The 13,580-nt window shown below is 44.1% G+C and overlaps 1 protein-coding gene across 6 annotated transcripts in view; it reads right to left on the reverse strand.

Annotated features, from left to right (window-relative positions):
- Positions 1–7,540: 7,540 nt before the first annotated feature.
- agap2 (ArfGAP with GTPase domain, ankyrin repeat and PH domain 2) overlaps positions 7,541–13,580 on the reverse strand; it is a 41,560-nt gene continuing 35,520 nt past the window's right edge. For all 6 annotated transcript variants that reach the window (XM_042004220.1, XM_042004219.1, XM_042004218.1 and 3 more), the window contains 4 exons: positions 13,394–13,484; positions 12,454–12,676; positions 11,758–12,037; positions 7,541–8,679 (listed from right to left, as the gene is read on the reverse strand). In XM_042004220.1, coding sequence (XP_041860154.1) covers positions 8,473–8,679; positions 11,758–12,037; positions 12,454–12,676; positions 13,394–13,484 — 801 coding nt within the window. In that variant the 3' untranslated portion in view covers positions 7,541–8,472. The remainder of the gene's footprint in view (positions 8,680–11,757; positions 12,038–12,453; positions 12,677–13,393; positions 13,485–13,580) is intronic.

Raw genomic sequence — 13,580 nt, forward strand, 5'->3', positions numbered from 1 at the left:
GGGACAGAAAAAGATGGAAAAGGGAAAGAAGAAAGGAGACAAAAACATCACAGACAGAAGGAAACGACCCTTCAATCCACACCATAACCAGACAACAAACTGTTACACCTGGACATGAACACACCAAAAAATTTCCTACAACTTTTACAAAAAACAAAAACAGAAACACACACACACAAAAAACAAAGACAAACTGAGCTGCTAGTCATTAAGAGTTTTTAAATAATAACCAAATCAAAAAGACATATCATTAAAGTAGCATAACAGCGACCAGATACTAACTCACAGGAAAAATAAAGATTCTCGTAGTATATAAACCCACTGGACAACTCAGTGACTGTGTCAGCATGCAGAGGATAAGGAATAAGGAGTGATCAGTGATGAAGAGTGGTGAGTGAGACAGTACAAATGCGACCATGCCTCTACGGAGGTCAGAGGCAGACCAGGGCAGCCCAGAGACCCGGAGCACTAACCCAAGCTACCCCACCACGAAGACGACTCCAGCCCTACCCGAAGGGCAGCAGAGGAGAGCCCCAGCAAGAGCCCCCCACGGTCTTGGGGCACAGGTCCCAGTGGGGCAAGATCGGCAGCCGCCGGCCCCACAAGGGACCGGCCATCGAGGGCAGCCCAAGCAAAGGGCCCAGGGCCCCAGGAGCCCAGAGGGGGCCGCCCCACCCCCAACCGCCCGCAACATGCCTAGGAGGACCAGGCCCCCCCAGACAGCCACCCTGCGTAGGCCAGCACACACCCCAATGTCCCAGCCGCACACCCTGGGAGCCAGGGCGCAATCGACCCCTCCCCCCACCTACTCCAGTCTGCATCCCATATAACCCCACACCCTCCCCTGTGCCGTACCCACAAGCACTCACCATCACACAGTCACGTCACACATAACCCACCCGCCATGCCCAGTGGGGGACACCCCAGGCGGACCAGAGGACAGCGAGCCCAAAGAGAGCCCCCACAGAGCCAGCAGCCCACCAGCGCAACCACCCTGGGACCCAGCCCCTGGGGCAACCACCTCCCCCCACCACACCCAGGGGGAACAGGGGTGTGAGAGGTCCCCAGTACCCTCTCCCTCTCTGCTCTTGACTGTTTATGTCGTGTGTGTTGTTTGCAATTAAAATTTAGGGGCAGTGACCGCAATGAGCCGGGAGCCGGGCCACCTAAGTGGCCCCGCCCGACATGCACCCCATGACTTGCCCCCCAGGTGTTGTTTGTGTGTTGTGTTTCTTGTGTTTTGGTGTTTAGGTGCAATTAAAACTGAGAGGCGAGTCGCCATGGGGTGCATCCAAGGAGACCACTGAATGGCCCCCTCCACTCCACCCCACATGGCGTGCACGCCTCCCAACTCCCTACGTGTGTGTGTGTGAGAGAGAGACAGAGAGAGCGGGAAATAAGAGGAGGGGGGCAACCACCTCCCCCACCAGCCCCCAGCGGCGCCCCGGGGAAGAGGGGTGTGAGGTGCCCCCATTGTCCTCCTCCCCGCTCATGACTGTTTGTGGTGAGTGTGTTTCTTGCAAGTAAAACTGGGGCACTACCCCCCACTCCCGCCCTCCATGCACCACATGACACGCCCCCCAGAGGTTGTTTGTGTGTTGTGTTGGTGTTTTGATATCTAGGTGTAATTTAAACCGAGAGGCGAGTCGCCACAGGGTGCAGCTAAGGAAGCCACTTGGGTGGCCCCCCGGCTACACCCTACATGACGTGCACACCTCCCAAATCCCTATGTGTGTGTGTCTATGTGTGTATGTAGGGAGCAGGGAAGAAGAGGGGTCCAGGGATGTAAGTCCGAAGGGAAGAGAAACTCCCTCCAGATGGTGAGCTGCCAACAGCACTAGGCACCCCCGTACCCCAGGAGGCCCCCCAAGGCAAGACAGGCCAGAGGTAGCCGCCCCCCACGACCAGGCCACGCAGTGACTGCAACAACTACCTGTCTCACACCCCAGCACCTCCCCCTATAATCCCCCGAATCCCACTCAGCCCTCCTTCAAACCCCTACAACCCTCCTGCCCCCAGGCCATACCCTGGGTACCAGGGCGGCAACCAGACACCAGGGCATGCACCAACCCACACCATAGCAGCGCATCTGGGCAGGCCTAGCCCCCGGCACATACGGACCCCACCACCTCGGAGGGAGGGTGACCACCCCCAGGCACCAGAGCCCAGAACCCCCGCCCAGCCTGCCCCGGAATAGCCCGGCCGTCTGACCCATACGGAATGAGATTCAGCTAAATGGTTCTTTGAGTAGGCAGACATTGTCTCGCTACTGATGTGGTCAACTAAGAGATTCCTAAACTGCTGAATACACAGATTATTTTTGGTTTTCCAGTTCACAAGGATAGTTTTCTTTGTGATGCATAATGCTGTGCGTATCATGTGTGCAGAGTTAATTGCCATATTAATGTCACCCAAGTTACCTAGTAGACACAGTGTGGGGTTTGCAGGAATATTACATTTAAACCATGTTGACATGTCCACACATACCTGAAGCCAGAACCTGCGGACAGATGTGCAGGACCACAAGGCATGGAGATAGTTGTCAGGTGTGTTTTCATTGCAGTGTGGGCAGATATTTGATTGTGACAGACCCATCCTGAACATCCTTTGTCCTGTATAATGAGTTCTATGCAGAATTTTGAATTGTATCAGTTGCATTTTTGAATTCTTAGTCATTTTAAAGGTGTTTAAACATATTTGTGACCATTTATCTTTATTAAAGTTACTGGATAAGTCACCCTCCCATTTTGAAGTTGGAAGACAGATTGAGTCTTCTAGTTCAGATAACAGTCTATATGTTTTTGATAATAGCTTTGGGGCATTGGGATTCATGAATTCTGCCACCCTAATAGGTAGCTGTAAGCTTAATTGATTAATGGTATATTTTTTTTTTACATGTGATAGATTTAAGCTGGTGATATTCTAAAGATTTTTTGCTACTGATTCCATATTGTGAAGTGAGAATATTAAATGAGAAGAAGTTTCCATTTTCTATTATATGTTCTGTTTTATTCCTTTATTTTTCCATTGAGTGAAATTGATAAGCTTTTTGTTTTGCAGGATGTCAGGGTTGTTCCAGAGGGGTGTAAACTTACATGGAAAAAGTGAGGATTTGGTTATTCCCACCAAGCCACTAAAGAGGAACTGATATTAATGCTTTTAAAACACTTATGTGTTTTGATGGTTGAGTTGATGACTGGCAGGTCAGAGATAACCAGATCCTCACACAATGCTTGCTCTACATCTAACCATGGTTCATCCAGACTGCTAGGTTTAAGCCATTTGGAGATATACTGCAGCTTGGTAGCTAAGAAAAAGTGATTAAAGTTGGGTAGTTCCAATCCACCTCTATCTTTAGTCTGTTGTAAAGTTTTTAGACTGATACGTGATGGCTTGTTTTTCCATAAAAATTTAGATATATGTGAGTCCAGTGACTTAAACCAGCTGGAGGATGGTTTAGTGGGTATCATTGCCAGAGTCCCCTGTCAGAAAGAATTTCAACTCCCATCTCCGGCAGAGCTTCAACCATGTCCCAGGTGAGGCGGGGGTCATTGAGTCTGAGTGGGCTGTGTTCCGTGCCTCTATTGTTGAGGCGGCCAGCCACGGCTGTGGGCGTAAGGTCGTCGGTGCCTGTCGTGGCGGTAACCCCCGAACTTGTTGGTCGACACCAGCAGTGAGGGATGCTATCAAGCTGTAGAAAGAATCCTGTGGGGCCTCTTTGGCCTGTGGGACTCCAGAGGCAGCTGATGGGTATTGGCAGGCTAAGCAGAATGCAGCTTCGATGGTCGCTAAGGCAAAAACTCAGGCATGGGAGGAGTTGAGAAGCCATGGAGAATGACTTCCGGACGGCTTCAAGGAGATTCTTGTCCACCATCCGGCGGCTCAAGAGGGAAAAGCAGTGCTCCGTCAACACTGTGTACAGTGGGGATTCCGGCCGCTGCAGCCCTCTAGAGCCCTCAGCTGCTATATTGAGGCTCTGGATGCTGTAGGGCTGTCTTGGCTGACATGCCTCTGCAGCATCGCGTGGACATCGGGGACAGTTCCCCTGGACTGGCAGACTGTGGTGGTGGTCCTCCTCTTCAAAAAGGGGGACCGGATGGTGTGCTCCAACTACAGGGGGATCACACTCCTCAGCCTCCCTGGTAAGGTCTATTCAGGGAAGCTGGAGAGGAGGGTCCGTCGGATAGTCGAACCTCAGATTGAGGAGGAGCAGTGTGGTTTTCGTCCCAGTTGTGGAACAGTGGACCAGCTCTACACCCTCTTCAGGGTCTTGGAGGGGGCATGGGAGTTCGCTGAACCAGTCTACATGCGCTTTGTGGACTTGGAGAAGGCGTTCGACCGTGTTCCCGGTGGACTCTTGTGGGGGCTACTCCGGGAGTATGGAGTGCCGGACCCCCTTGTACGAGCTATCCGGTCCCTGTACGACCGGTGTCAGAGCTTGGTCCGCATCACCGGCAGTAAATCAAAGTCATTTCTGGTGAGGATTGGATTCCTCCAAGGCTGCCCTCTGTTACTGACTCTGTGTTTATAACTTTTATGGACAGAATTTCTAGACGCAGCTGGGGTGTTAGTCCTCAGCCGGAAAAGGGTGGAGTGCTCTCTCTGGGTCTGCAATAGGGTCCTGCCCCAAGTGGAGGAGTTCACGTATCTCAGGGTCTTGTTCACGAGTGAGGGAAGGATGGAGCAGGAGATCGACAGGCGGATCGGTGCGGTGTCTGCAGTGATGCGGACTCTGCCTCGGTCTGTCGTGGTGAAGAAGGAGCTGAGCCAAAAGGCAAAGCTCTCGATTTACTGGTCAATCTACGTTCCTACCCTCACCTATGGTCATGAGCTGTGGGTAGTGACTGAAAGAACAAGATCGCGAGTACAAGCGGCTGAAATGAGTTTTCTCCAAAGGGTGGCCGGGCTCTCCCTTATAGATAGGGTGAGAAGCTTGATGATCCGGGAGGGGCTCAGAGTAGAGCCGCTGCTCCTCCACATCGAGAGGAGCCAGATGAGGTGGCGCAGGCATCTGGTTAGGATGCCTCCTGGGCGCCTCCCTGGTGAGGTGTTCCATGCACATCCAACCGGAAAGAGGCACAGAGGAAGACCTAGAACGCGCTGTACGGACTACATCTCTCAGCTGGCCTGGGAACGCCTCGGGATCCCTCCGGATGAGCTAGTGAATGTGGCCGGGGAGAGGGAAGTCTGGGCCGTCTTAGGCAGCTGCCCCCGTGACCCGGCTCCTGATAAGCAGCAGAAAATGGATGGATGGATGGAAAAACAGAACGAAGATGCTAAAATAAAATAGATAAAATGCAAGAAATAAAGTTCCAGTGTGAGGAAAGACAATATTAAAGCATGATTCCACCTTAAAAGAACCAGATTTAGATTTTGACTTCTAAATAAAACCTAGTGAAATGCAACAGAGAACAGGTGGGTCTTTAACCTGGATTTAAATAAACTGAGGGTTTCAGCTGATCTGAGGTTTTTTGGGAGTTTGTTCCAGACATGTGGAGCATAGAAGCCAAATGCAGCTTTTCCATGTCTGGTTCTGACTCTGGGAACTGATAAGAAACTGGAACTAGATGACTTGAGGGTTCTGGCAGGTTCATACTGGGTCAAGAAGTCACTAAACCATTCAGAGCTTTATAGACCAGCAGCAGAACTTTAAAGTCTATTCTCTGACGAACGGGCAGCCAGTGTAAAAACCTCAGAGCTGGACTGATGTGGTCCACTCTCTTGATCTTAGTGAGGACTCGAGCAGCAGAGTTCTGAATAAACTGCAGGTGTCTAAGTGATTTTTTAGGTAGACCTGTGAAGACACTGTTACAATAATCAAACCGACTAAAGATGAAAGCATGGACTAGTTTTTCCAGGTCCTAGTCTAAATAATTATGTTGAAATTCATTCTCCAGTAAATGTCGCAGAGTCATGTTTTGTATTGAACCTGCTGTCTGACTGGGAACTGCCTGACTGGGATGTATCTGACTGGGAACTGTCTGACTGGGAACTGTCTGACTGGGATGTGTCTGACTGGGAACTGTTTGACTGGGAACAGTCTGACTGGGAACTGTCTGACTGAGAACTGTCTGACTGGGAACTGTCTGGCTGGGAACTGCTTGACTGGCATCTGTCTGACTGGGAACTGTCCGACTGGGAACTGCCTGATTGGGAACTGTCTGACTGGGAACTGCTTGACTGGAAACTGTCTGACTGAGAACTGCCTGACTAAGAACTGTTTGACTCGGAAAGAGATAAAATATCAACACAAAGCTGAACTGTTTTTGCCACAATGCCTCAGTGTCAAATGATAACCAGTAACAGCTTTGGATAAAAAGGGATAAAATGTGGATAGTTAATAAGTAAACAACAGAACATTTAATTTAGTCTAGCTCTCTTTACTCTCCATGTAGAAATATCTGATGTTGTTGCCATTAATTTGTGTTTCTCTTCTTTCGCAGCAGGTATCTCTGGGTTAGAGTTATACTGCTTGTTGATGCCTCTTTCCTGCCCTTTCCAATGTTTCCTGCTACAACACACCTGACTAAAATTAAATAGATCCAACAGCCTATTTAGTTTTACACAATAACTCACAATGAGTCAGGTGGTTTTGGAGCACGGACACATCAAAAACCTGCAGGATTGTGGCTCTTGAGGACTGGATTTGGGCACCCCTGCTCTAAACAGTCCAGGCAGATGGCTGTTCTTCTTATTTCTGATGGAAGTTTTCCTTCCTGGTTCTGGTTCTGATAAAGGTTTTCCTTTCCACTGTCTACTCGTGCAGCTCAGGATGGAGGATTAAATCAAAGAAGATTTGATCCAATCAATTGGTTTCCTTTGCTAGGTCATTATTGTTATGAACTGGTTTATATGAACACAACTGTAAACTTAATTAATGTGGATCATACAAAGGATTTGTTTCACTTGGATCATAATGAACTGGCTTGAATTGATTATATCTGTAAAGTGACTTGAGATGACTGTTATGAATTGACGCTATACAGATAAAGCTGAATTGGAACTAAACAAATCCAAAGGCAGAAGGCTATATTCAGTCAAAAATATCATGTATTTGCTTCAATTTCAGTAAATGTATTAATCTAAAAAGCACATTTCAGTGGAATAAATTAAGTATGTTAAGGTCGTAACATTATTTATACATTTAAAATTAGCTAAGGTAACAAATGGAGAGTTGAGAATTAATTGAATTAATTGCTTTCACTAACGTTATTTACCTAGATATCCTCTGCAATACTTACCTCAGGGTTTTGTCGGGACATACAGGAGAGAAAGTGAAACTAAAGTATCGATCAACATACATACTAATGTTCATATTGATATTATTGATACTTGGATTGACAGGCCAACACTACATGACAAAATGCATTGAGTTGCTGTTATGTGATTGGCTGATTGGATATTAGGTGGAGCTGATAAAGTGGGCGGTGAGTGGACACATTCAAAGCTTCAGTTACTCTCTGGTGAATCAAAAGAAAAAACTAAAGGTTATCAACCAGTGTTAACACAAAAACTCCAAATAAAATAGAAAACAACCATGTTAATGCAAATAAAAAAATTTATTGTGATGTTTTTTAACTCATGAGGAATTCACACGACCCACAAAGTGTCAGAGGAGACAGCACAACTGCTTTGAGCTCACAGGATTGACCCTCGCATCAGTAATAGTAATGTGAAGAACATCTTCCTGTGGTGTCTCGGTCATCTCAGATAACACTTTAACACATGTTTACGTACATAAAACCATCTGTTCACTGCTCTATGAAATGTAGAATAAGAAAATGAAAAACAAACATTAGATTTTTAAAACTATTGGTAAGAAATCATTTACAAAACTGTGTTGGTCTCTTCATGTGTGTCTTTGTTACAGAGTTGAACATTACATATATAGGTACTTTTACAGTATAATAAAATGTCATATTGGTCATCTTTAATCATAACACTGACTTATTTCAAAATCCAAACATTCATATTTGTAGTTTAAGCAGAATTATTTCAGCTGATTTGTCACAGAAACCGGTTATAATAGCAAAACTGCAGGAGAACAACTAGCAACATGACAAACTGGAGGTTTATGACACATCCGTAAAGCCAAAAGAAAAAATGCCAGTTTTGGTCCAGTCACAACAAATCTTCTGAGCCCAAGATTCACACTAACATTTGTTGCTCTTCATCATCAGCTGGATTATTGCACTTCTTCAGGAGGAAGTGGAACAGATTACAGAAGACTACTACACTTCTACTTCACTTACTTAGAAATGAAGTTGACAGATAAACAGGATTTTTTCAGTGATGTTTGTCATCAACAGATTGTTTTGAATATTGCTTTTAAGTTGTTTGATATGTTGTTCAGTCTTCAGAAAAAATGTTTTTATGATATACAGCAGTCTTGTACAGTTCTTACACCTCTCACGTTTGCTTCCTCCTATGGTTTTTAAGCTATGAGCATCCTCCAGCAGCAGCATCAGCACGCTACGACACCCGTTTCCTGGAGCTGGTTCGACCCAGACTGGCAGTGCTGGAGCGACGGGACAGAACAGGAGTGGCGGGGGTGGGCAACGTCTCGCTGGCACACCCATGCTGGACCAAGATATCGATGCAGCCTTTGCTCCCGCTTTTCTTGGCCATCATTATGGCTGTCTGACCTTGGCTGTCTTTTGCTTTCACATCGATTCCGTACTGCAGGAGATGGAAAAAGATCAGATTTTAATCGATTCATGGAAAACATATGGAAAAATTTAATGTAAAACTTTTTTATTCAAACTTTTTAAATTGAAATTTGAATCTGAACATCCAACAATGTTTTTTTATATATAAAAAAGACTAAAATTAAGCTTTTTCATATACTTTTCTAATCACTCGGATTTATAGTAAATCAGTCAAAAATATCAACCACAGAAGTCTCAAATGAACTAAAATCCAGGACTCAGGCTCTTCACCTGATTTGGATATTTCTCTTTCTTAAAGTTGCTCCTCATTTCTTTGCGAGTCACATAGAAACAGAGAAAACCTGCCTGCACATTTTTAGTTACTTTTCTTTAAGGTTGCCTTGATTTGTGATTTAGCGGCTTTGTGTCAGTGGTGTGTAGATTTTGATAATGTTGTTATCAACTGTGTCTGCTGTATCACCTTCTGATTAGTTTTGGCTTATTGACTAATATTTTTAGATTTTTAGATTGAGTGATATTGTTTTTTATGTAGTTGTTTTTCTATGTTATTTAGTGGTTTTGTCTCTACGGTGTCTAGATTTTACCAATGTTTTATCTCTGTTATTGTCTTTTTTTTTAGATTGATAATTGTTTTTCTCACAATCTTTTCTTCACTTCATATTTAAAAGTGTTCTTTTTTTTATGTATATATGTTCTGTCCTTGTTAAATAAATACTGGGAAACAATTGGAATTTTTAATAACTATTATTGGTATGATTTGATTAATCACAGAAAATTAAATACGTTAAAGTAGTGTACTACTGCAAACTTTAATATGAAACATATCTCTATATGAACCAACGTTCAGTAACTGTATGTTTAAAACTGGTATTTCTAAAATTCATACTGCTTTTTAACAGGATTGATCTCTTTACACAGTATTTTTTCAAACATTCCTGTAAATCTCAACTTAAACAATGTGATGAAATAAAATTTACATGGATGAATAATTCAGGATTTGTTAGGGTTTGTCAGGATGAATTTAAAATGGTGTGAAGCTGCCTTCCTTCTAAACAGAGAAGAAATAATATCTGATTAATATCCACACATCAGGTGTGTTGAAGAGAAAAATAAAGATAATTAGAAGCACTCTGAGACCTCCAGACCTCCACCAAGCCATAGGGTCACTCACCCGAGAAAACCCCAAAAGGCCCAACAGCTCACCTGGTATCTGCTATATATGGAACCTTCTGGATCACCAGATCCACAATATCAAAATGATCCAGGTCAAACAAGCCAGATTATAACATCTGTAACATCTTGTTATTTATTTATTTATTTATGTATTTATTTAATTTGCTAATGATTCTGGGCATTAATCTGATTAGTTAGAAGCTGTAATGGTCATTTATTCCATTTCTGACATTTCCAGAAAATGTAATCAAAATCCCTCCGATACTTTTTAAGTTATGTTGACAGACAATTGTACACGCTGAAAACATGATCTCTGTCTTTTTCATTTTCTCTTAAAATTCCCATCATGACATAGAAGCAGTAGTAGATAAAGCGACATCTGATCAGTAAGAAGGAAGTTACTTGTTTAGTCTGTACAAAAGACTTAAACCATAAAATAATAAGAAAAGCTTTAAACATATTTTTTGCATTTACACTTTTCTTAGTAATTCAACAAAATGGACGCATTATGTTGGGAACAAGTCTTTGCTTATTTCCCCCGTGCAGAAACATCGACAGACAACTGTTCATGTGATTGGTGCAGAAGTTCATCCACAGATTATCTCATTGGCTGACATGTGTGATGACAACTTTCCCAATGCAGCAATAATAAAACATTAACATGCCCAACCTGAGTAATAATACATTACACTGAACCTGAAACATGTCACCATGATCACTAGCATCTTCCTCATTTATCACAACTGCCCCACAACTGCACTTATAAATACACACATACGTAACTGCACCTATAACTGGATCATTAACTGCCTCTATAACAGCACCTATTCGGTAATTGTCCTCTATGTTTGTTTATAGAAGTTCTGCTTTACTCGCTGTCCTTCAGCAACTGCCTCCTTTTTAAGACTGCTTTTATCTTTCTTATTCTATTTTTATTTGAGATTTTTTGTGTCCAACAAAGAAAGAATTTGTTTGTGCAGAGAAACTTTGAATCTTGAATCTTTAATTATTAACAATATAAATATGAAAAAAGGCCAAATCCACACATTGACCCTGTTCTCCCTGGATGTCCTTGTTCTGGAACCAGAACATACTTCTTCTGATTATCATATTAAACATCATGTAAATGAGGTAAACAAAAACAGCCACAACATTAGCAGTGTGTTTATGGCTTCCTGTATTTGAGCCATTTGTAGGTCACACTTCCAAACTCAGAGTAAAAGAAAACCCACATCCTCATCTCGACCCTAATTTCAGTTCATCTCGTGATGCATTCACTGTCCCAGGGAGTCTTTTGCTTTCGCATTTCTATTAAAAGAGAATTTACATGACTTTTTATACTTTATTAACCAACTGAGTTGAGTAAGTATTAATCTTCCAGTTGACCTTTGGTGCAACAAGGAAAACGTGCAGTAACTTTCTCTGAGTTTGGTGTGTGGTAGAGTGAGTCACATAACATGTTTCCAGATGAGAGGCAGATGCTGTGTTAGACATGGTTGGAGTGGAGCAAAGGTCTCTTAACAAGCCAGCGAATATAGAGATGTAAATTCCTGCTGTTGTAGTCTGAAATGTTTAATTTTGATCAACAAATTTTAGATTATTCATTACAACCTAAGAAAACTGTGTAAAATGTGTAAAAAAAAAAAAAAAGGGATGGGTCCTGTCACTTTTAGAGGTTAGATCTTCATTCAGAGAAGAGGCTGTTCAGTTCAACTTCATGTAACACTTCAGCTAAGACTTGTAACAGATAGTTCTGTTTAGAGCTTTACTAAGAAAGGAAATAATTATTTCATTAGAAGAAAGTAGTCACAGGTCAGTGCTGTGCATGCAGCTTTGTGGAGACAGAAAGGACACCTGTAGTGGTGGAACAACACATAATCTCACTGGTGATGGTAATCAGAAAGGAGGAACCCACCCAGACAAGCAGCTGGGTCATGACCACATCACCCAGCTGACAGGCAGCGTGCAGAGCCGTGCGCGGCAGCGAGGACGATCCACCCAGTGGGGTGTTGATCTGGTCCTTGGTGCTGTGGGCCAACAGCAGCAGCAGCCGGGGCAGATCTCTCTCAGTCACCGCAGACAGCAGCAGGGCCGGCATGCCTTCTTCTGGAGGTTGGGTCCCAGGGACTGGCTGGAGAGGAGCCACGAACACACGCTGTTCATACTTCGCTCGGATCCAGGACTCCCGTTCTTCTCTGGTGAAACAGGAACAAAACTACCAAGTTTTATTTGTATAGCACCAATTCAGTCACCAACAGTCACCCCAGGGCACTTTACAGACATTATCAATTCAAGCCGATTCATTGTGACCCAATCAGTGGTCATACAAGCAAATTTATATATATCATATATTATTCATCCCATCTTCTACTTCAGTAATTATTGGTGCAGCGCCACCTCTGGCGAAGAGTGGAACCTTTTATTTAAATGGTCCAATTCGTTTGAAAAGTGAAGGGTGAATATTGCCCCCCCCCCCCCAACTAAACCCAGTCCCAGAGTCTAGTGGACTATCCTGGAGTAAATGCACTCTAAGGATATCTAAGGGTAAAACCCAATGGCTGTTTGAACTATGATCATGTCTGTGGCATGTGACTGGCCTGGTCAAACCCACCTTGTTGCGTTGGGTGTGGGTTTTGTTCGGCCCTGGGTGCAGCTCTCCCAGATGCTGTTAGCCATGTGGTTCCCTATGGCGGCCAGGACTTGTGTGAGCTCTCCCGGCAGGTCATCCAGGTCCAATGAGCGGACACGGGACAGGTGAGTCCCTAGGTTTCGGTGGATCCCTGAGCACTCAATACAGATGAGCGCTCCAAGGTTGAGACTGGCCCAAGTTGGATCTGCAGAGAGAGAGAGAGAGAGAAAACTAAATGGGAGAGAATAACAACAACTGCAGGATGAGGATGATGAGGGGGAGGATGATGTGTAGAGAGGAAATTTTTCTGTATTACTTCATTACTTTATTTGTTTTTTAAGAGGGTTGTGAGTAGTGCTTGTGTGTTGTTAGTAGGTGTGTTTGGATGCAGTCCAGTCAAGTCCCCCAAATTCCAGTCTCAAAAGAAGTTTACCTGGTTACTGATTTTGTTTTTATCAGATCACAGATGATCAAGCTGAGCTCATCACAACTGGTCATAATTCTAGAATCTGTGGGCTTCAACCATGAAACAGTCTTCCACTGTATTTACTGCTGTTTGTAGCATTAATGCTGGTTGTTTTCCTTGTTAGTGCTCTTAATGTGAACCCCTTAATGCCTAAATTTATTTTATGTGGTTGGTCACACGTTGCAGACACCACCCCTTTTATGTTAACGCGCACTGATCAAGATTGGAAAACCTTTGCTTGAATCACTGAGTAGATAACCAGCTTCATCATACCGCTTATCCAGGTCCTAAATGTCCGTGTAGGTCAACCCAGGTAACAGAGAGATATCTGGGGTATTTTAATCATGCTTCATCGTACAGGCCTCTGGACAAGTTAGAGTCTTTACAAGTTCTCTCTCGCCACCTTAATCCAGTCCTCTTCCACCACTCTCACCAAACAGACATTTAGGAACTTACTCTGAGCTTCGCAGTCCACACACAGACTGTTGCCTTTAGCATTTCGGATGGCCTGCAGTGCCATGGCCTCGCTCTGACTGCTCCTCCGAGCCTGAACACACAAACACCAAAATCTACATTAACACACACTTACATACACTATAAACCTGGAAGAGCACACACTATATGTAGAAGTGGTTAAAAAGTT

The sequence above is a fragment of the Melanotaenia boesemani genome, chromosome 13, assembly GCF_017639745.1.
Source record: "Melanotaenia boesemani isolate fMelBoe1 chromosome 13, fMelBoe1.pri, whole genome shotgun sequence".
Lineage (NCBI taxonomy): Eukaryota > Metazoa > Chordata > Actinopteri > Atheriniformes > Melanotaeniidae > Melanotaenia > Melanotaenia boesemani.